Source organism: Stenella coeruleoalba (assembly GCF_951394435.1).
Source record: "Stenella coeruleoalba genome assembly, chromosome: X".
Taxonomy (NCBI): domain Eukaryota; kingdom Metazoa; phylum Chordata; class Mammalia; order Artiodactyla; family Delphinidae; genus Stenella; species Stenella coeruleoalba.
This window is the reverse complement of record NC_137152.1, coordinates 94386097-94411351: the sequence shown is the minus strand read 5'-3', so window position 1 is coordinate 94411351 and position 25255 is coordinate 94386097. Positions and strand designations below refer to the sequence as shown.

The following is a 25255-nucleotide window of genomic DNA, read 5'->3' as shown; positions in this document are numbered from 1 at the left end:
AATTAGATATTATCAGTATTTCATTAAAAGTGTGCCTAAATCTTCCCTGAACTACAAGAGTCACCGTAGAAAATTGCATGCATTTTTTTATTTGGTGAAAAATCCACACCTCAAATAACACCAAAATATAAGGGTAGAATGCATGTAATATAATATGGATTAAAGTTAACGTCTAAGCTGTAGTTATCGATTTCAAATAGTATTTTATAAAATCCAGTATAATTGAGGAATTAACAATCTGTTGACATTCACTAACAGCATTTGATCTACGCTCAAAGAAAACCCTCAAAATACCTAACACAAGTTCATCTTATATATGTACATAATTCACTGAGGTTGTTCAGTTACAGGCCTACCTATTTACCTACCTTCATGCCCCCTCCCCCCAAAATAAGTTACCAGTGTAAATTAAAGAAACACCTTAATCCGTTTCTCCTTTAATCTTCAATCAAAAGGAAGAGGAAAAGGAATTTAAAATGTATAAGAAATTAAGGCTTAAAATTATTCTTTTATTCCTCATTTGACAAGAACAAAAAGCCAGCAGTAGTATATGTGGTTCTTAAACTTTTCTGAGCCACAGATCACTTTTGATATTCTGGTGAAAACTATGTACTCTCACCCTAGAAAAATGCATACACACATACACGTAGAAAAATATTACATGTAATTTCAGCTTCATACATTCTCTGAAGCCCAGGTTAAGAACCTTAAGAATAAGTGAAAAGTTTCTTACATAGTTAGGTAATGTTCACCATCCTAGGCTGTGATAGTAAACCAGTTGTCAGTGATATATAATCAACGTATAAACCTATTAGTGGATGGATCTAGAGACTGTCATACAGAGTTAAGTAAGTCAGAAAGAGAAAAGCAAATATCGTATATTAATGCATATATGTGGAACCTAGAAAAACCTAGACACAGATGTGGAGGACAAACATATGTACACCGAGAGGGGAAAGTGTGGGGGTGGTGGTGGGATGAATTGTGAGACTGGGATTGACATGTATACACTAATATGTATAAAATGGATAACTAATAAGAACCTGCTGTATAAAAATTAAATTAAATTTTTAAAAAGTGGATGGAGAACTTAGAACTCCCATGAGTTGTCAAAAAAAATCTATTAGTGATATAATATGTTTTCATTATCTTTTGTAAGCAAACTGGGACATAGGACTTTCTAATTTGGCTGCCCTCATTCTTGACAAGTTTCACACGTTTATCTTCTGTAAGTATGTAAATAAGTTACCACCCATAAGTAGTAACTTATTCAGATAAGACAAAATCATTCTACTTGATCTATTAACTAGAAGTAATCAAAGCTTCTGGATTCCATTTTCTAGATTTATCACTTACTGGCCATGGGATCCTTAGTTTTCTGTCTTACTTCACTATTTGTAAACAAAGAATGTAACCACTAAGTTCACCTAGAAAAAGTGAGCCATGAATACATGAAGTTTTTAGACATATGAACCAAAAGTATTAAGCTACAGTCATCATATTATATACACAGTCCATTTTTTCATATATATGGCATTTCTAATTAAGTGAGGCTTTCAATTTTAACACTGTCTTTTAAACATATTGATTTATTTTCCCCAGCTTTATGGAAAGGAAGGATTATGTACTAAGAAAACGTAAGCAAAATTTAAAAACTTGTATAATAGAAAATGTAACTATTTTCTAAATAACCAGTTCAAAATAAAGCCTTCAATATACTAGAAAAATATTATTTTTAATATTTTATTGTGAAATAGAGGCAGCTATGTGTGTGTTAAGATAATCTTAAAAGAAATATAATAATCACATTGCTAAACATTAGTAGATTCACATTTTTATATTACATTCCTGCTTAAATGGGAAAAAAAGCTCATCATACTATTATGAACCTAGTATATATGTTTTTCTACTCAACATTCAAATAAATAAAAATTTCCTCTATTCTAAAATAATCACATTACACAACCACATATTTTTAAAAACTAGATCTCATTCTGGTTTTCTACTGCCACTAACAGTAGGTATTTCATGGTCAGTCTCTTTTTTAGGATCTACCATATTTTTATATCTTTCCCCACGATGTCTTTCCAGGTATGGCCCCCAGTTAGAAGCTGGTCTGCAGCAGCTTACAATGCGCTGAAAAGCAAAGAAAAAAAATGAAAATTTTAGAGTGTTAAGTCTCCTTGCTAACCAAAATGAAATAAGAACCATAGAAAAGTAAAAAATGATCATCTAAATTCTTAATATACTGTCTACCAAAAAAAATGATACTCAAATGTAACCAATTGTTAACAGAATTGTATTAACTACAAAGCCAAAATAATTGAGTATGTAAATGATTTCAAAAGAAAATGTTTCGTGAACCCATTCAAGCAACAATATCACTTCATATACTTTCACTGAATTCTCAGACATTTCTATCCTGGCCTTAGGGTGAGGGTTAAGTGAGGATCTAAACCAGGTATGCCTGGGAAGTTTCAATAACCAAAGAAAGGGTCAAACCATTGATCTAGATCCACAAAGCACTCACCTAGATCTTGAACCCAATCTGCCTGCTGAGCCTACCTTGTCATTGTCCTATTGAGATGTCATAATCAACTCCCCTGGGCCTCCATGGAAGAGGGATAATTCAGGGTCTAGACTGAGTTCAAGAAATTTACCAGAGTTTTTCCAGTTTTAACATGCTATTACAGTATGTATTATAACCAGATGAAGTTTTAAAGGTGAAAATTATAGATATAAAGGAAAAAGGTCATTTGCTTTGTGTCATCTCAGTAGAACTCAGTACGGGTATAGATACCATAACTTTTAAAGTATAAATAATATTAACATGCTTACTTGAAGGATGGTTCCTTCAGCTTGAATTAATTTTGTAATAGCCATAATTGGAATCCAAATAATACAGAAAGTAATCATACACCAGCCTAGAGCAACTCCCCAGTCAGGGTATGGAATTTTGCCATAATCAGGTCTATGAAATTGTACCAATGACCAGATCAAGATTGCCTGCGAAAGTAAAATATGAAAAGAAAATGGTAAAGATTAAACTTTATTGCACTAATGATTTCATTTGCACTAAGTATTAGCAATTTGATTCCATTCCTTAGAAATAACTTATCAAAAGCAATTAAAATGAAAATACATTCAAGCCAACTAAGATAATCAGGTAACTAGCCAGAAGATAAAATACTAAATGAATGAATCTAAATAACTTGTATTTGGCTCTGAATAGATTCTTCCAAAATTAGCACTTCCATATACTTATAAAAGATACAAATACTTGTACAACATGTATTTCAATAAAATACTGAAATATAACATTTATTTCACTTATAATAGCATGGTTTTATTCTGTTCTATAAGCTAGCCAGCATATCAATCAATTCAATGAGAATGTAAAGTACACTTTAGTGAACATGCTTTGCACCTTGCTTAGCAGTTGTTTCTATTATTTTCCACTACACAGAGCACCCCTTACTCCACACCCAAAACACACACGCATTCACAAATTGGTACATAATTACCAAAGCACCCTTCACTTTCTTATTGAGAAAAAAACAAGCTCAATATATGTTTGGGCAAAACAGTGACTCTTCAAGATGAAAACTAAGGCCAAGTTTTTTAAAAAGTATTTTAAAAACAACCTACTAGAATGTTGCAGCATTAAAACTAATTATTTAGAAATCTGTAAAGCAAACAAAACAAAATGAGCAAAAACTAAAAGATCATCTAGTAGTTCCTCTAAATTTACCTGTCTTGAATTTTATAGATATTCAAGTTTAATTTTAGAATTAAATAGATTAATTTCTTTCATTTCATTACAGTAATTTAAGTTTATTTCACAATTACCATAATTTTACGTAACTACAAGAGAATGGCTGAGGGATAGTGGAATCTAATATATATGACTTTATACAAAATAGATGATAATGTATATCATTTAATATCTAATACTTTTGCATTTTAAAGTAAATCCAGTTGTCAAACCTAGTAATCAGTGAAAATTAGCTGGCTAAAAAGTCTAGTTAGATTTTCTAAGTTGGTAAAGGGCTTATATTATCATGGAGACTTGTGGAGACTTGTGAAATAAGGAAAACAATATTTAGTAGCACTGTGAAAATCCCAACCGCTCACTACTTGAACCTGACCTTATAATGTTAAAAACACGCTCTAAAACAAATTCTAGATCAAATTATGTAATGGCCTTTTCTAGGAAAACCTTTGAAGCGTGGGGGCAGTGAGAACCAAAGCATCCTCTGTAAGGCTTTGCCACTGCCCCACCCCCACCATTATTTCTAGTCTATAGAAATTCTCTGTCCCATTAAGTGTTTATTTTGGCATTCAGCCTTTTACTGAGCTTTTATTTAAAGATATCATGTCTATATGTCATGTTTCTCCAAGAAGGCATCTTTTGCTTTCCCTCAGCTCCTAAATAGCACCAATTTTTAACATAAACTATTGCCTCTATTGACACACATGAGTTTCTTTTAGTAATTTCAGATACTAAACACTTCCCATAAAAAAATATGCATTAACAACTGAGTGTTGTTTCTTAGCAATTAGTATATTTAGATTGAATTCCTTGAAGGCAGAGACTGGGTCTTAAGCAGAGAGGTTAAGAACATTGTAGATGGCTCAGCATATTTTTTAGGGAATGAGCAAATGACTGGTTTTTAAAAATTTAGCCTATTGATAATTTTTAAGTATCTAGGACCTTTAAGTCTATAGGAGCCTGGTTATTTTCTCAAATGGTAACTGTTTAAGCCTATGGCCTCAAAAATAATACTACAAAGAAAGGCATTGTAATTTAGGCAACTTGGAGGCGCCAGTCATGAAGTAAAAGTTGAAAATCATTACTTTATGACATTAATTTGCCTTACTGTATTCAGTGTGAATAATTCAAGTTTACCTTAAAAGTGTTTAAATATATATATTATTGATACCAAATTCATGGCATGTTAATACTTACCGTCAAAACCATAGGCGTAATGACAAACCAACAAGCTCTCCACCATAGCCAGAATATCCACCTTTTTGTTCCAATCATCATTTCTATATCTTCAATGAATCTGTTGCCTCCTAAAAACAACAAAGAGTGCATTCAGCCCTTATTTATACTTTCATGCATTAATCATTGTGGCCCCAAATTATCTTTCCATGTCTAAACATTTTCCAATATTACAGCAATGAAGCATATATATACCTTTAACTACATTTTATTCGTAATAAATTTTTGTCCAGTATATTATACTTAGCTCTTACAGTAAACATAATAAGAAGGAATCAAACTAAGTCGTTTTAGTAAAATGTGTAGATAATTCTATAGTCACTGTTTACCATAAATCCACATGATTCCCATTAGTTCCAGTATAGCTGCAATCAAAATGCCCCATCCAGCACAGAAGTGGTCAATCAGATGAACCCAGTAAATTCCAGCCTACCAAAAAAAATCAGTTACTTTTCAGTGTATTTTTAATTATTTCTATGATTGATGAGGTACTCAAATTGAATCTACTAATTTGATTTTAACATATGCTCCTTGGTTTCACCTCTGCCAAAATGCGAAAAGGAATGTTTTCAAATGTAAACACAAACGTGGCTTTAAATATCTCAAACAGGATGTACCTTTTATTCTATACTGAGTCACTGTTAAAAAATAAGCATTTAGAATAGTTGATTATCAAAATGATATGCAGTGTGTGCTCTGTAGTAGCTGACAAGAAATACAGCCTATGTTTAAAGTATATAACTTTATTGTAATCGGGGAAATTGTCCATTATTGGGCTTTTTCCCCCTCTGCCAAATATACTTACTATTGAAATTGTGTTATAATGGGGAAAAAATCTGGGCTAAAAGTCAGAAAATCTTGATGCAAGTCAGACTTGGACTTGTCACTAAACATCCTCTTAAACCTTGGCTTCCTCATTTAGATTATAAAGTACATTCCAACTAATATTTTGTCTATGAAAAAATACTGTAGTATACCTGAGTCACACACACGAGGCCAAGGAGAAACAAAACCAAGCAGCAACCCGAAGTTATGAGAACCCTCATTTTCTTCATCGCTTTGGGAAATAAATCTTGAATCGTTGTTGTAATCGTTTCTTCAGAAGGGAAAAAATGACATGTCAACTCATTTGCCAATAATTTTAATCACAGAAATCAACTTCTATTAATCAAATTTACAAATATGTGTTGAGAATATACGCTGGGCCCTACTTCTTACTTTTAGAAATCCACGGGGTCCTTTCTCTTGGCAGTGACTACTCATCAGTTCTGATAAGAATCAAATGGAGCCCTATTTGTTGTTTTTAGTCTGTTTTATAAGGCTTTTCACTGGTAGCAATTATAAGGTAACAGGTTTCCGAGGGCTGAAGTAGTGTGAAAGAGGGTCATAGGGAAGGAAGAATTCTAGTAGAACTTTTAAATAAGGTAAATATTTGAATAAATAACATGGAGACAGAAAGGCCTTCTAGGTTTAAGAAATAAATGTGTTCGTGAAACAGGGTACTGGCTAAAAGTAGAAGGATATATGAGTAAAAGGATTAAGAAACATATTCGAGATTTTTGGAGGGCTTTGAAAGTCAACTAGAGGAAGCTGGACCTTATCCTGTAAACTATTTAAATGGTTTATGTAAGAGCACGATATGATGAAATTCAGAATTTTTAGGTGGGTACCCTAGGGAAAATCCCTATGTGTACACAGAACCATGTGCAAGAATAGTCATTGCAGCAGTGTGTGTAATTTTTAAAAATTGGAAATAATCCAAATGCCCATCATTATGGCAACAGATTGTAAATTAATTAGTGCTATATGTCTATGTATCAACATGGATTCATAACACATATGAAAAACAACTGTCAGAATGATATGTATGCTATGAAACTTCACATTTATGTGAAATTTTTAAAATTTATATGTTATTTATGGATACATATAAAATGTATACAAACATGGTCTGAATAACATACATAATCCATGGTGACGGTTGCTTCTAAGAAGGAAGAAATGTGAATTGTATTAGACAGAGAAACACAGGGGACTTCAAATTTATCTATAACAGTTTAGTTTTCTAAAAAATATCTGAAGCAAATATAACATATTAATCTCTGCTCCTTTGGGATGTCTGATACAGGAGTACTTTGTATTTTTCCATATTTAAAACTTAAGTTAAAAAGAACTTTCAGTAAGATGATTTTGAGAGTAAAAGCTAGAGGGGGGCAACAAGGGTAAGAAAAGGATGTTTTTAAGTAGAGGAAACATGAGTAAAATATAAGAGGGATATGTTAACATTGGGAGTATTTCTTACCAATGGAAGCAAACTGAGAGTCGAGACCCAAAGTCAAAAGCATGAAGAAAAATAATACGGACCAAAATGGCCCACCTGGGAGTAGAGCTAGAGCTTCTGGATAAGCAATGAATGCCAAATCAAAACCTAAGAAAATAAATGGCATTTTAATTTAAAATTAGTTGCCAAGAAAATTCACATATTTGAACATTTTCAAGATAAGATACTAGAGGGCTTCCCTGTTGGCGCAGTGGTTGAGAGTCCGCCTGCCGATGCAGGGGACACGGGTTCGTGCCCCATTCCGGGAAGATCCCACATGCCGCGGAGCGGCTGGGCTCGTGATCCACGGCCGCTGAGCCTGCGCGTCCGGAGCCTGTGCTCCGCAACGGCAGAGGCCACAGCAGTGAGGGGCCCGCAAAAGATATGTTCATGGAATTAACTTTTTAGTCTTTATGGAATTAACTTTTTAGTCTTTAACTCTCTTTCCAAATGTTTACCCCAAATCACTATATGTAGTGCCATTTAATTTATTTTTTTCACTGTACATTTCACAGCCGTGTAGTGCCATTTTATTTTTTTATTGAAGTATAGTTGATTTACAGTATTATGTTACTTTCAGATATACAGCATAGTGATTCAGTATTTTTTGCAGATTATACTCCATTATAGGTTATTACAAGGTAATGGGTATAATTTTAGTGCCCTTTTAATTATTATATGGATACCTGCAAAATTGTATGTAATGAAACTATAAATTGAATCTTATTTTCTATTTGTTTTTTTTGTTTTTATTTTTTACTTATTTTAAACATTTTATCAGGAAGGCACATTTTTTCTTTTTATACAGCAGGTTCTTATTAGTCATCAATTTTATACACATCAGTGTATACATGTCAGTCCCAATCACTCAATTCATTCTATTTGATGTATGTTACCTTTAGAGACGCTTTATAAAAAAATTTCAGTCATGTTATATGATACTTAGTTTTAAGTATTTTAAGTTTCTCCAACCTCCCAGAGGACTGGCCTAGGAGTCAGGAGAATTAGCTTCTAGCCTAGGCTCTGTCACTTCCTAATGATTCGATCTTCTGCAAGACATAACATTTCTGTGCATCAATCCACTCCTCGGTAAATGAGGAGCTGGATACTAGATGATCTCCAAAGTCCTTTCTAGTCCTAACATTCTATTCTCATTCATCAATCTCTCCATCAAATGATACTAACCATAAATAGAAATTTAATAAGAAAGTCCTACTTAAAAGAACCCTAGAATTCTGTTCCAGAGAATCTTTAGCCAGATAATTAAGCATCCCTAGTTAATGTCTTTAAAGTTAGGAAGTTCACTAATCAGATTCCTTTAAAGCTGGACACAGCTGTATACTCAAAGTCAGTTGTGTTTCTATCTGTATGACACTTGTGCGTTTTAAAAATTCAGACCTAATAGTGTAATTTTTCGTGGATTAATTTTTATATATAGTCTCTCATATATTCATGTATACATATTAACACACACATGTATATATATGTATGTGTATATAGATATACATACACACAGATGAAGATAATGCATGTAAAGTGCATAGCATGATGCCTGATACTTGCAATTGTGCAGTAAGTAGTTCCTATTAAGGATTAAACAAAATTTGGAAAAAATATTCTTAAACAAGTGTTCTGTAATGTACTGTTGTTTCTCAGATCATCTAAGAATTATTAAATCATTAAAACAACCAAGTTATATAAGATGAAATGAGAAAGAAAACACAATACCCTAAATCTTGAGTGCTTTAATTGTATAAAATATATCAGTGTTTCTTAAATGAGCTATATTGACTTAATCAAAGTTAATAATATATAGCATTACATACCTGATTTTACAACTTGAGAGACTTCCTTTCCAGATATATGAGCCATGTGTCCCAATATAGAAAAAATAGCAAATCCAGCAAACACACTAGTGAGGCAATTTGCCAAACAAATTACAATGGCATCTAAGAAGCAGTTGTTATTGAACTTATTGTAAGATGACAGAGCAACTAAACCACCCCAAGCCACTGACAAGGAATAAAATATCTGTGTGGCAGCATCTTTCCAAACCTACAAGGAAAATAATATTTAAAAACACACTCTTAATTTTTCATTTATATAAAATATTTCATATATACAAATGAATAAATATTCATACAAGAACAAAATAAATACCCAAGTACCCACTACTCAGCTTAAGAAATAAAATGTTACTAGTCTATTTTTTTTTTTTTATAAATTCCAGGGACTTAATGTTTTTTTTTTTTTTGAAGATGTTGGGGGTAGGAGTTTATTAATTAATTTTTTTTTTTGCTGTGTTGGGTCTTCGTTTCTCTGCGAGGGCTCTCCCCAGTTGTGGCAAACGGGGGCCACTCTTCATCTCGATGCGCGGGTCTCTCACTATCGCAGCCTCTCGTTGCAGACGCGCAGGCTCAGTAGTTGTGGCTCATGGGCCTAGTCGCTCCGTGGCATGTGGGATCCTCCCAGACCAGGGCTCGAACCCGTGTCCCCTGCATTAGCAGGCAGATTCTCAACCACTGTGCCACCAGGGAAGCCCTGTTACTAGTCTATTAAAGCCTCCCTGTGCCCCTTCCTGATCATATCACTCTTCCAACCTCAGTGGTAACTGCTATCTTGACTTCTGTGTTTATCATTTCTTCAATGTTCTTTATATTTTTACTAACCTAAACAATATGGCATTTAGCTTTACATGTTTCTGAGTTTATAGAAAAGTTTTCTTAAAGCATGTAAACTTATACAACCTGCTTTTTCCATTCAGTAGTATATGAGATTTATCCATTATCAATTTGAACCATATAAAATTTCAATTTTGTAAGTCAAAAATGAAAGAATATAGGCAAATTTGTATGGTTCAATTAAATGTATGTAGTTCTGAACATTTTTTTCCACTGCTGTATTGCCCCACTAAATATTGCCAAATTATGCTCCAAAGTAGTTGTATCACTTTGCACTCCCACCAGCTGGTATGAGAGTTCCCATTCCCCTACATCCTTGCCAACACTGGTCAGAATTTTTAATACTGTCCAAACTAGTGGCTGTGAAATGAGTTTTGATAACCCTAAGTACTTTATAAGGTGTAGCATGTTTTTATGTGTATATATTCCATAGTCTTTTCCTGTGAAATTCCTGTTCATATTTTTTGCCAATTTCTTGTTTGGGTTATTCGCCTTACTTGATCTCGAGGAATTCTTTATGTAGTTCGGATTCTAATCCTTTATCTGTTATATATGTTAGTTTTTTTCTCCCAATTTGTGGCTTATATTTTTCACCTCTTAACATTGTGTCCTTTGATGAACCAAAGATTTTGTTTTAATGTAGCTGAAGGTATTCATCTTTGCTTTTATGTATTGTTCTTGATTTCTCTGACTTAAAAAAAGAATCCTTAGCCCAAGGTCATAAAGCTACTATCCTATATTTTCTTCTAAAAGACTTAAAGTTTTGCTTATATCCTTAAGTTTTCAGTTCACCTGAAATTGATACTATGCATATTAAATTAGGAATCCCAACACATTGCTTTCTTTCTTTCTTTCTTTCTTTTTTTTTTTTTGCCCGTGCCGTGTGGCATGCGGCATGTGGGTTGTGGGATCTTAGTTCCCTGACCAGGGATCAAACCCGTGTCCCCTGCACTGGGAGCGTGGAGTCTTATCCGCTGGACCACCAGGGAAGTCCCTCAACACATTGTTTTCTAAATGGAATATCAATTATCTGAAGATAATTGATATTATCAATTATGTCCAAAGATAACTGATATTTTCAATTATATCAATTGGATAGTCAATCCCTTTCCCACTGACCTGCATCCCCACTTCTGCCACATATCAAGTTCCATATGTTCATGAATCTGTTTCCGAGATTACTATTCTGTGCCACAGGTCTGTATGTCTATACCTAGGCTAACACCACATTATTTTTATACCCATAGCATTATAATATTGTTTCATATCTGGTAAGACAAGTCTTCCTCACTTCTTCAGAAACACCTTGCTTTTTTGCCTTTTCTCCTTTGCGTAAATTTTAGAATAAATTTTCAAGTTCCATGGAAACTGTGCTGGGAATTTGATTGGAATTCTATTTACTCCACATATCAACTTGGGGACAATAAAAACATTAATTCTTAACAAGGGTGGTACTAGGCAGTTTTTGAAGAATGATGATACATTTAGGCATCCCCTCAATCATCCAGTACCCTCATTCCATGTTTTGATTAGAGCCCCACGTGGCTGGCCTCATCTCTCCATCTAATTCGACCCCTTTATCATTCCCCCTTTCACGATCTACCCCTCCTATGTCTCTGCTAAAGGACGATAATAAATCTTAGAAACTAACCTAGGTAAATCCATTTTAATAGTAAAATTCTGTAGATATAACATTACCCCAAAGAAAAATCTAATTGTGAAGACTTCACATAATAGGGCTGGCATATATGTAGGCAAAAGTGTGGTTTTAGTCCTTCTGAAAACAGGACTGGTCAGTGGAAGGCAGGCCGTATAACATGGTGACTAACAGTTCTTGCTCTGGAGTCAAAAAGAATGAAGCCTAAATCCAGTACGTCTCACTTTCATTGAATTTGATTTATTTAACATCTTCAGGCCTGTTTCGTCATCTATAAAATGGAGATGATGATGATGCTAATGATAGTAGTAATAATTATGTGTCCTAGGAAGGATGTGAGAATTAAATGAGATAACATATGTAAAGCAATTAGTAGGATACTCAGTGATAGCTATTATTGTTTTTATGGAAAAGAAACATAAATTGATACTCGGTTTCTTTTGTGGAAGTTAAAAACAATAATTTTCTCCCTGTAAGATATGTAATCTATTTCCAATTTCAATTGAAATAAAGTTGTTAGGAGTGAAATAAATACTAGGTCTTCAGAATACAGCTTGATGTTAGATTATTATTACATCTTATTTCTCACATGATTTTGTTATATATAAGTGAAATATATATATAATATATATACTGGCAGGAAGCCAGTAGGAAGTAAAATGGATGGATAAATAGATGGATAGATAGACAGCTAGATCATGGTTATTTCCCTTATATATAACAAAATCATGTGAGAAAAAAATGCTCTCTTATTTCTTAGGCAGTTGTACATATTAAGAAATGAACAACATGTTTATGTTGGTCTCTCAGCTGCTTTGACTTGATACATTATGTATGCATATGTGAGTTGGGGGAAGGAGGCTGGAGGTCGTGTGGCAGGTCTGGGTTGTGTCAGAATGCTACTGCATACCATGATGTACCTAGGCTGCAAATAAAAGTGAAATATAGTTCCAAACATAGTTATAATCTCTATATCTACCCATCTCATAGCTATATACAAGATTATTAGTTGAGTGATTAGGAAACCTTAATTCAAGATGCAAAAGCAGGCTATGTAAATTTAATGAAGTGTGACTCTTCCTGGGTCTCAACTTCATCACTGTAAAATGACGGAGTTAGTAAAATAGTCACTGGAGACCCCTCTAGCTATAAATTTCTATGGTTCTCTACTCTCCTAGAGATATCAGTAGAGTTCAAATACTTAAAGAAAAGGAAAAAATATATACTTATGATTGCATGTTTAGAGTATGGATTGGAGCAGAATAAAAAGCATCTAAGAAAAAATTCTCATTGCCAGCAAACCCAAAGAAGGCATGAGGGTAGTGTTTGTGTTGGGGAGAGGAGGTAGGATGATTAAACTGTATGTTTCATAAGGAGCTTTAGGCTTAGCTCTGATGTTTTAAAGACAATAGAGACACCGAAACACAGACCAGTATAAAATAGTCATATAAAATTTTCAGGATAGTTTCACGGAGCTATAAAGCCCAGGTGATCTGAGGCTTGTAAAAGCCACTTAAAGGAATATCAAAGGGGCTTTTCAACTGTGCTCCAAGTTATGAGGTTTAAAGAAAATGGAGGGTCCACTTCTTAGGGAAAATGTTGCATCTACAATACAGTATTATATAACAGCAATAATTAAAATACTTGCGTGCTCATATTTATATAACAGTTTACCATTTCAAAGAACATTAACATATTTTATCTTGTGTAATAACCTAACAGAGGGAAGATGATGAGTCCCAACTTCCATTTTATTTGCTTCTCATCCATTACCAAAAATGGTCTTCTAGTTGGAAAGAGATTAACAGACAAGATTAAAAGATATGAGGCCCAAGATAAATGAAGAAATCAACACAGGGGCCTACAGACACATCAAACTATGTTAATCTCCAACACATAAACAATAAAATTTCATAGTTCTAAAATAATTTAGGGTTTTATGGTTAATTATTGAGTGAAAATTGGACACACAGAAGGTAACTGAAGGCCAGAGATTGACCTCTCAATTTTCAGAAAGGTAAAGGATGGATTTCCATTACTAAAAACTGATAAATTTGACTTGCTTACCAGTAATATTCTACAACAGATAATTAAATATCTGGATTGTGAGTATTTAGAAAGTCACAATTGCTGGAAATTAGCATGAGTTCCACAAAGAATACCATAGCAAACTAAAACTAATATCCATTTTGGCTAACAGTACTAATATGGTAGATATTATAGTGTTTCTTGATTTTAATGTAATACCGTGGGGTTTTACCTGACCAGAAGCTTAATGTGTTCCAAGAATGTGACATGACTACTAAAACAGTGAAAGTGTTATTAGCCTGTATCAATAGAAGCATAGTATATAGAGTACACTTACTGACAATGCTGTCTGCAGTCAAAATTGTAAAAGATTTTATGTACCTATGATACACACAGCCATTGTCTGGAGATAGACTAATATTAAAAGGGGTTACCAATTCATATTCATGGTACATATTTATGTGTCTGGTACAAGTAACAGTTTTGTTTATGGAATGCTTCATCATTTCAAATTTATGTTTTAACTTCATAATATGAACTTTTGATATTAACTTTTGAAGACAATTAAAATTTATATTAGACCATTAAACCATCAGCTATAATCTTTAAACCTACTACGAGTTTATCTGATAAGTCACATAGCCCTAGTCATCAATTTGTGGGTATTCATGCATGAAATATTCTTTTTCAGATTAATAAGCCCCAAATCCTTTTGGTCAAATAGAATCAGTTTGAATAAAATGACTTTGAAAATCCTATTGCTAAAAATGATTGTCTCACTTCCAATAAGAGAGCATTAGTGTCATGTTAAATAGTTAAATCAGACATCCTAGGGGACGGAAACGCTAATAAACTTAAGTACATATTCTTTTGCAAGCTACTATGTTATGACACTCAATGGCAATCAAAGATTTTCAATATTGGCTTTTAAGTTTTACCTCCTCAGATAATTTGAAATCCAAATTGTCTTACCTCAGCTTCCCTAAGTTTTGTAAAATTTGACTGTGCTCCCATATAGTATGAAATGCCTTTTGATGCGCCATCCAGAGTTGCCCCTCGGATCAGCAGGATTAGCAAGACAACATAGGGGAAAATAGCTGTAAAATATACCACCTACCACGAAGAACAACCAAAAGTTAATGTTATCTCTTTAAATCATGGTGTACAATTATATACAAATAAAGTTATTAGCCAGTTGAAATTAGTAAAATAAAGTATCAAAGATTTCATTAGATTATTAATGTCTGATAATACTAATACCAATGTTGGCATAATTTTCTCTTCCTGTTCTCACCACTCTCAAATGATCCACTTTCAAAACACTCTGATGTATGAAGCAATATTTACCAGGTTTGTGTTGTAAATACACAATACATTAGCAATGGTAACTTGGAATCAAGATCGAGCGCTTTCCTAAATGTATCCTAATAAATGTCTGAGGGGACTGAATAGCACCTCTTGGTAAATTACTGCATTGATGTGGGAAGGGAAATGATTTTAAACCCTGCAATGATACTCAATCCCCAAGGAGAAGGAAAATCTCCTAGTAGGTGTCCAAATTCCATGAAAGTTGATCAAGTGAATACTGGACACTTGCTATTATTATCCTTAAAGCTACCATTAAGAGAGTTTGATAGCACACATATATACGTGTGAACTGCTTGTGTCCTAGACAATACATGGTTCCAGATGAGCAGACTGCCTTTGAGGCTGGCTTTTCATTAATGTGGATGATTTCTTTGGTCCATAGATGTCGTATGTTTGATAATATGTCCAAGGAGATGATTTAAACAAGTCATCCAGAGACCAATAAAAATTAATTGCGTGGGTAAATGGCTTTTAATGGATTCTTTCGATATTAACATCAAAAAGGAACCAAAGGTTTCAAAAATGTGCAATTGCAACATTATTTTGGAAAGTTTCCACTGACTTTGTGATGTTCACTGTATTTTTGTGATCTAACGGCATGTCTCATTACAATGTAACATTAAGTGACTGTGCTAGATATTGTACCAGAACACAAAGATAGTATCCACAGTTATTCCTGTCCTCTGTCTTTAAGGAAATTTCAGTCTAGTAGTTACAAACACATACACATTTACTTTTCTGAGTACTGTACAACTGCTCACAGAGAAAATTTCATACTGTTCTCAGAAATTGCCACAATGCTCTCTGAAAGTTTAAAAGATAAAACAATGAAGTGGGAAATGTTTTTCAGAAGAGGACTCTGCTGAGACAAGGTTCTGAGTCAATTTTGGCAAGCTTTAAGAGAACAATGGTATCGTTTTTATCCTTCTCTCTCTAACAAGGGGAATCCTGACACTGTTACCCTATACAACATATATAACAAGGATCTAAACCTTCCAAACCAAACATTGCAATATATAATTCCATTCAAGACGCTTCTTTATTATAGTAGGACAGAAATACTCCCAAGCCTCAGAATGCTGTATCAGCTAGAAGGGCCCACGTTTAGAGAAGTTTCACACATGTAGTACTAATTTTTGCTTGTTTTCTTTTATTTTTAATAATAGCAGTGTTCTTATGTATTTTCTTAGAGCGAGGCTGCCTACTTAGAAAGCTTTTCACACATTTGAATGTTCCCATCATAGAAAAAACATGCATTTGGTAATACCTGGCATTGAACTACAATGAAATCGGAAAACAGCTACATCGCTGTCTAATGTGTTTTCTAAATTACCTTCCCAGAAGACTTGATTCCTTTAAATAGTGCTGTTCCAACTATGAGCCAGGCCAGAAGAAGACAAAGTGCTAAATACCACACAATGACTCCAGGCTCATCCAATCCACTTGACCGTTGGAGCGCCACTTTACTGAAAACACATAAGCCCTTTGATGAACACACAATCACTTGTCTTAATACACTGAATTTTTAAATATCTTTCATCCAGGGAGAAGCTTCATGAGTATTTTATTAATACATCACTGTTGTGTGACTCTTTTATTGATGCAGTTGTATGGAGGGGCAAAAATAGTTCAGTGAAAAATTAGGCTCTGAACTTTCTGGTCAACTGCAGCCAATCCAAAGTTCCAAACCCCAGAATAAAAGATCCACTCATTCCTTTAGCTATGATTTTCCCCTAATATTTCAAAGCTCCTGTATGGAAAGAAATTAACCTTACATCAGATTATTTCATTTTACTTATTACGGTATTTTTTCTCAAGTTCAAATGATGGAGAAAACATTTAAATTGTATTAAATATTTTCTTATTCATCATACTTGTAGTTATCAAACCTAAATGGTCCCATTATTTACACCTTTTTCAAAGGTATAATTCCATGGTTTCCACTAGGGACATATATGGATCTAGGATTTTAATTCTTAGCTTTATATTTCGAACATTTCAAGATCCAAATTTTAAAAGGGTCACAAAAAGCAACAACATGGGGCTTCCCTGGTGGCGCAGTGGTTGAGAGTCTGCCTGCCAATGCAGGGGACACGGGTTCGAGCCCTAGTCTGGGAAGATCCCACATGCCGCGGAGCAACTAGGCCCGTGAGCCGCAACTACTGAGCCTGCGCGTTTGGAGCCTGTGCTCCGCAACAAGAGAGGCCACGATAGTGAGAGACCTGCGCACCGCGATGAAGAGTGGCCCCCGCTTGCCACAACTAGAGAAAGCCCTGGCACAGAAACGAAGACCCAACACAGCAAAAATAAATAAATAAGTTAATAAACTCCTACCCCCAACATCTTAAAAAAAAAAAAGAGCAACAACATGGAGCTGAGGAAGAGCTCATTACAGCAATAGTCAAAGAAGTTATGTAAGGGTAAAGGGTATGTATACAGTAAGGAGATTAAAGAGAGATCATTTAAAATTAATAAAAGCAAATATAACCCCAAACATCTATTTTTACCATATAATGACAATTATAAGCAAAATGGATAATGAAGAATCTAAGCCTTAAATAGCAATTTTCCCCCAATATTACTCATCACCCAACTGTTTATCATTAGAACTTGCTCATTATAGTCTAAAAGTTGCATATTTTTCCTTCAAAGCAATGCCCTAGCTTATAGCTAATAAGCACTGTATAAATCATCACTGACAACATTGTGCCCATTTAATAACTAACTTATAAACGACAATCTGTTAACTGTGAGCTAATTTTGCAGGCTACTACTACTCACACAGGCTAGGTAAACATTTGAGTCAAACGACGTATAATTTGCTCTGACTCCACCCCCCCCCCTTTTTTTTTCTACTTATATGAGTTAAGAAAAGAGCGGATCAATATTTTATTGTTATAAAAAATTTTAATAACATCCGTTTAAGATGTAGATAATTTACTGTACTCACTTCCAATATTGTTCACTGGGAAGCTGCCCTGGCTGATAAACTTCACTTCCATTGATGCAGGTAAAATTGTTGGCGTCTAACCAGCTTTTATTCACTTGGAAGATTTCACCTAGCTTTATACTCACATTACAATGTGTCACTAAAAATTAGAAAAAAGAATACATACACAGACACATACTTAGTTTTAGAAGAGTACTTACCTGGAAAAAAAAAGTTTTAATGATGAAATATTTAAAGTACTGTCTAAATTGTTACTTGGTGAAGGTGGAGTAGAAATCTTACAAATGGAATAAGCCATGCACATTCAGCATCTTAAATCCTCTCTACTACTAAGCTGGGGGTGAGGATGAAAATATCTGCCTTTTAAAATTGTGGTTATATTTATAGTAATAACAGCTATAGAGTAACAATCATTTCAGTTGGGATTTAGTGCTCTAAGGAACTTTTCATATGTGGACTTATTTAACTTATATAGATAAATGACACCTTTAAATTCCTAAGAAGTGTTAAATCTTTATCACTTTATCCTCCAATATACACAGGCAATCCCAGTGGTAATAGTCTACAATACTGATGCTACATTGTCCCAAAGATTAGCAACACTCAACTATCAACTGAAACACTACTACTATCATAAATAGTGCTTTTCTCTCTTACCACTTTCCCATTTTCTTCCTTTTCTTGCTGCCCACAACTTAGGCCTGCAAGAAGTACTCCAAGTAGTGGTTTAGCCTTACTGGGTGCCCTCAGAAATTAACATATTGCATTAATCAATTTTCAGGTTATACATGCTTTATTCTGCTTTTATCAATAACCTATGTTTCACTTAAAATTGAACCTAAATTGGTTAGAAAATGATTTACCCCTTTAATCTTCTTAGAAAATATAAAAGAATGATGCAGAGTTAATAATATTTTTTAAATAAATAAATGAATTTTACCTATAGGCGATCTGCTACAGGTTTTATCTGCCCAATAAGAACAGTTTTTCCATGGTAGTTCACGTTGAAAAGAAGCAAACATGTAGTAAAGACTATAGGCAATTATGACATTATAATAGATTGTCACAAAAATGGATATCAGGACCATTGTAATCCCCACACCTGGAAAAGAGAACAATTAAAATAAAAAACAAGTGAAATTTGTTTTCCTAATTCGTAAAGTTGCATCTCAATTTCCACAAAATCTATTTTAAAATGAGAAAACTGTTTCAAACAATGTTTTCTATCTCTTTTTTTTTTTTTTTTTTTTGATGGGGGAGACAGTACTACTGTCTGAGTAGCTTTCTTCTTAAAATTATTTTGATGATTGACTTTCTGAGACAGTTTTTTAGTTGATCAGAAAAAGGTTCTAAGATCAAAGACCTGTATTAAGCCATCGAATTCACATAAGGGACAACCATGTTCATTATTATTTCTTATTAAGTCTGTAAATTCTGGTCAGAGTGGATACTATTAAAAAAAACAAACTATTCAAAGCTCATATCCTATCGACTCGCTGACCAATACTTCCCTCTTCATCTACAAACCAACATTTAAAAAAAATCTTTATTATAATTGCTTTACAGTAGTGTATTATTTTCTGCTTTATAACAAAGTGAATCAACTATACATATACATATATCCCCATATTTCCTCCCTCTTGCGTCTCCCTCCCACCCTCCCTATCCCACCCCTCTAGGTGGTCACAAAGCACCGAGCTGATCTCCCTGTGCTATGTGGCTGCTTCCCACTAGCTAGCTATTTTACGTAAACTGGGACCAAGTGAGAGAGTGGTATGGACATATATAAACCAACATTTTGACAAGTAGAAGATAAATCCTCTGAATGAATGTCCTAAAAGGAGAGTGTACAGCATTTCTACAAGTGCATGTAAAGAAAATTCAATAACTCAGTAACCATCCAAATTTAAACTTCTGAAATTTCTTTAGCTCAGTGGTTTCAAAACACAGCAAGCATACTGAATGTAACTCCTATGTTAAGACTAGCTTTTGAGGTAGCTTCCTTAATATTCCAGCACTATATTCTATCCACCTCGCTATAAATATATTTTTGATGTTACACTGAAGCCTTTACGAGTAGTTTTCAGCAGCTAGCACATACCAAAATGATATCTAATCTTCAAACAGAAAGGCTATTGGATGTTTAATAACAATCAAAGCATTAAAAAAAAACTTTCCTAGTGTCCTATTCCATTAGGAATGTTCAAGAACAAATAGTGACCTGCCCTTCAACTTTTCTGCCAAGATAATTCAAAAGGTGAAAACAGGAAAATAATGACACCTTAACAACTCTCTCATATCCTTCTTAACCCCTACCATACCTGCAGCCCAAGATAAAGAGAAATATAAAGTAACATTTGATTTCTAAATTCGACAGTGTCAAATAGTCAGAAAAGCAACGTATGCCCTTTTGCCTTTAATATGAGGACAGCTATATGCAGGAATAGACCAATAAGGAAAACATTTTAATACCAACCTTGAAACAATGGTAGAATCCTCCAAACTGAAACTGGACCTAAGCTAGCAAATTGTCCCAGTGAGCACTCTAGGAAGAACAAAGGTAAACCAGCCAGTGCTAGCATAATCGCATAAGGTATCAAGAAGGCACCTAGAAAACACAAAAAAAGAACCAAAGCACTATTATATGCCCAAATCCGGATGGCACTTCGGCAACTAGCACAACATTTTGAAAGCATTCTGATATAGTGGAGTCAGAGAGTACTGGGTTTAGGCTCCAAATTTACTACTGTCTGTGAGAAAATAGTTGATTCTCTAAATCTTGGATTCCTCATCCATGAAATGGGGATGCTAGTATTACCTAATGAGGTTATTGTGATTATTAAAAACAATAGCCCGTAAAAAGCAATCCAGAGAAGTTGAATGATCACAGGCTTTGGAGCCAGGTAGCCCTAGCTTTATATCCTGGCTCCATCGTATACCAGTTATGTGACCTGGGGCAGATTACCTAACCTCTTAACCTTGGGTTCCTCATAAATGGGAAGAACAATGCCAACTCATCAGTTTGTGGCAAGGGTTAAATCACAGAGCCTGTGTGAAAACACTTGGCGAAATGGGCAGGCACATAGTATATTTTCAAAGTTAAGTTCCCTCCTTTCTCCTTAAAAAATAAACAGTGTTTAAGACTTAGGGTTCAAATGTTAAATGTGGTTCAAAGTGGAAGTTACTACAGCTAAGTTCAGTATTCTCCAAATAGTCATAAGGGTCTTCACTCAACGTTAATAAGAAATATTATTTTTGGTAGAAGAATCTGAACAATTGAGATGCATTCAGAATTAACTTTCAATTTCATAAGGACTAATTCTCCTACATTTACATTATTCAGGCCCATTTTTGGTTTTTGTTTTAAACCTTTTATTATTTTACTTTTTTTCTGCCCGCTTTTAGGGCATAATACTATTCATTAGAACTATGACCAGATTTTTGGTAGAGGCAGGGACAGAATATTAAGCTTACTGTTCAAGTATTCTAGAAGTCTTAACAAAGTTTAATTAAAAAATGTGGAGATAAGTGAATAAAAATAGCCTTTGGATTATGTACATTTCATACAGCCATGTTACATTTTTTTCCTCATATATTTTTCCTATTATGCTACTATAACATCATACCTGGGAATTACATTGTTTCTAACCCTAAAAATATATTCTACTAAAAATGGGAGACAACCGGGCTTCCCTGGTGGCGCAGTGGTTAAGAATCCTCCTGCCAGTGCAGGGGACACAGGTTCGAGCCCTGGTCCAGGAAGATACTACATGCCACGGAGCAACTAAGCCAGTGCGCCACAACTACTGAGCCTGCGCTCTAGAGCCCGCAAGTCACAACTACTGAGCCTGTGTGCCACAACTACTGAGCCCGCACGCCACAACTACTGAAGCCTGCATGCCTAGAGCCTGTGCTCCACAACAAAGAGAAGCCACCGCAATGAGAAGCCCACTCACCACGACGGAGAGTAGCCCCTGCTCGCCGCAACTAGAGAAAGCCCAAGCACAGCAACGAAGACCCAACACAGCCAAAAATTAATTAATTAATTTTTAAAAATTAGGAGACAATAAAGTACTTGTTACATACTAGTCACCAGAACATAGGGACAAATATGTTTTTATAGATGTTGCAATGTACATACCATCATTACTATGATTAATAGAAGTTTAATTCCTACCAATGATAAATATGAAGAAAAAGTAATACAAAATATCCCTGTTTAAACACAACAATAAGCAACGCTTTGCTAGCCCAGTGTAAGTAGGTTTTTAGACACACACAAAGAAGGATTTTCCTCAATGCTGTATAAGGCTTGTCACCCATTATATTATTTCATTATTTCATTATTAATAACAACCATAACTGGTAAATTATCAGTCCAGTATAGTGGTCACCAATTGTTAGTCCTGCTGACCTAGACCCTAAGGTAGTCTGATACTCCTCTTTCATAAACTGTTAAAAAGCTCCTACAGATAAAAATGACCCCAGATTTTAACAAGTCTTTCAAGCCTGACCATAATTTAAAATCTAATCTATTAACATTTGACAAATTTGAATTTCATGTTCCTCTTTTACCCTTGGGTAAAAGAGAAAGAAGCAATTGAGAGAGACTAGATCATCCATTACCCAAATGATGTGATCTTTAAAAACTGAGAGCCAATATGATACATTAATTTTTAGAGGAAGTGGTGAAAGAGGTAATAGCATACAATAAATAATGCCATTTTATTTCAGCTAAGTTTAAGAATTCTCTATTAAATCTAGTTTAATATAGTTCCTGGAAATTTATAGTAAGTACTGGGCCTATGTATGATGTCAACTCACAGGGAATTTCCTATTCTAAACTTGAACATAAGAAGTTGGAAAGGAGCCTGAATGCTTCTCTCCACTACACGGACCTTAGGACATAGACACCAAAAAGACGGTGATTCCTGAGTCATCTTCCAGCTCAAATTTATACCAAACCCATGATTAAACAATGTATGCTCTAGATAGGGTAATTTATGTCACCAACACTTAAAGTGTTTGATAAACAGAGCCCCTTTCTTAACTCTCTGAAGGCCAGTACGAATGTTTAATATAACCAATTAATAAGGAATATAAGATTGAAATATCACCACACAAAATCCTATTGTACCAAGAAGAATACTTATACTGACATCGTTTCACTGGTAACCAATTATGAAATATAAGGGGATGTCACCTCTACACTTCTAACAGAACCTGTAATTACAAGTAAATAAAATATGGTAAGTGAAAAGTGGTTTCAACATTACTAGAAGATTATGCAATTCATTTTGTTTCCTTTTGTGTGTCACTTCAGACTTATTTTTTTCTCCTGTTCTGATGGAGTCTTCCTTAGTGATCCATGAGGTATAAACTGCATTATTTTGCAGAAATTAAACACCTAGCCTTGATCTACATTCTATTGCATTTTCAAAGGACCTTCTACATGATCAATCCAATTTGAAATACATGTAACTGAATATTGCAGCTTAAAGTACAAAACGTTTAATTACTTTTTAATCAACTCCTTCCACACTTAAATTTCCAAAATGTAATGCCTTATTTTATTTAAGCAAACAATTTATTTGAGCTTCTTATGAGAACGAGAATTCCCTGCCTTTTGCTTAGGTTCAGCTATAAATTAGGCAAAACACAACTTGAGTGTGAACAGATTATCATAGGAAGGTGTAAATTAAGAAGACGAAGTCATAGTTGAAGATGACATGGGATTTCAGATCAGAAGCTCAGAAGTGCTAAATATACAACTTTTATCAAGTTTATATCTGAACATCTTGTGAAGCCAGCTTTCCAACGTGAGCTAGAAACTCATAGTCTAATAATAAAATGCAGTATGCTCATTTCCCATCCTCCCACTAACCCATATTATCATATACCTTTCCTCAGTTGTTATAATATCCTCAGAGGCCATAAAACACCGCACTTAAAACTGAAGAGGAAATAAATTGGGGGGGGGGAATACCTCCGCCATTGTTGTAGGTCAAATATGGGAATCTCCACACATTCCCCAATCCCACTGCATATCCAACCATAGATAAAATGTAATCAGATTTTTTGGACCAGTTGCCACGGTCCTGATTCTCATCATTTCCACCAACATGGAAATTCTCAGATGAAGCCGTCACTTTCTAGAAAAGGGAAAATATCAACAGCTTGGTTTTTTTTTACTATTAAAAATTCCACAGACGCATAATTTCACAAAACCACAGAGTGACAGTGAGACAGAGACAGAGACAGAGAGGCAGAGAGAGATTGAGAGAATGAACCCTGAAAACCACAGCTAAGGAGGACACTTTCCAAGGCTGGGGAGATTTCTGAGGATGGCTGCTTTTACTTTACAACGTTTATCCCATGAAATGAAAAAAGCTCTGTAGGTGGATATTTTTACTACTTCTTCGGGTTAGATCATCCAAATTTTGGTGGAAAGGGTACATGTGGCACCCAGCATGATGGGCAAATGAAGGTGGGAAAATAAAATTTCAAATACAAAAGTCTTAAAGATGAATTAGGTAAAATCAACGCTCTTGAAATCAGAGGAGATATTTGAGAAAAAGGATGAAATATAGTTTCTATTAAAAAAAAATTCATAGACTCTTTTTCATACTGGGTGGTAGTTTTGATGTTTGGAGTTGTCAGGGAAGTTTAACTTCTCTCCATATCCTGGAGAGTAAAATCAGTGCTTTTCTGAAAGCCACAAAATAATATTCAGAGACAAATTCTTCTGTCCCACCAGGTGGAGCAATGCTCGCTCCACTTCAGAGGACAGGGGAGAGTTCTTCAGGTCAGATAAGGACAGTACATTTTCTCATTTCCCTCCCGCATATGGACACAGTCTGGAGAGGGACAGAAAACACAAGGTGGTGGGCACACCCAAGGCAGAGGATGAGGTGACCCTGAGACATCTAGCCACCAGAGTAAGAACTGTTCTATGTTTCCTCTACTCTATGGGGACATCTTGGGCACACATGAAGGCAGTTGAACAGAAATGTGGAAAACAGGGAACAGCTGCAGAGAGCAAAATCTGAGACTTGCCTCCCCTTAAGTTTTCCCTTCCCAAGCCCTCCACACCTCCCATAGCTCCCAGATTCCTACCTCCTTCCCTCTGCACTTGAAGAAGCTCGGGCACTTCAACTTGTCCATGGTTCACTGGCTCCCTGGGCTGCTCTGCCGGTCTCGCAGTCTGGCGGAGCTTGACTGGTGGCAGGTGCACACTCCCCCG

The 25255-nt window shown here is 34.8% G+C and overlaps 1 protein-coding gene across 1 annotated transcript; it reads right to left on the bottom strand.

The window, feature by feature from the left end:
* On the bottom strand, positions 1–25255 carry SLC6A14 (solute carrier family 6 member 14). The gene is made up of 14 exons (XM_079911381.1): positions 25129–25255; positions 23999–24164; positions 20489–20620; positions 18953–19114; positions 18013–18151; positions 16396–16528; positions 14667–14807; positions 9155–9383; positions 7311–7436; positions 5986–6104; positions 5338–5437; positions 4970–5079; positions 2839–3006; positions 1–2136 (listed from the first exon to the last, which is right to left on the bottom strand). Exons 1-14 carry the CDS (start codon positions 25174–25176, stop codon positions 1990–1992), a joined length of 1920 nt encoding a protein of 639 aa, XP_079767507.1. The 5' UTR covers positions 25177–25255; the 3' UTR covers positions 1–1989.

Bases quoted from the DNA above. Each gene is read 5' to 3' on its own strand.
- SLC6A14 (XM_079911381.1), bottom strand. From the start codon at position 25,176: ATGGACAAGTTGAAGTGCCCGAGCTTCTTCAAGTGCAGAGGGAAGGAG. The intron at 16,529-18,012 runs GTGAGTACAGTA...ATGTGTTTTCAG, and splicing joins CCCAGTGAACAATATTGGAA to TAAAGTGGCGCTCCAACGGT. The intron at 3,007-4,969 runs GTAAGTATTAAC...TTACTTTCGCAG, and splicing joins TTACGCCTATGGTTTTGACG to GCAATCTTGATCTGGTCATT.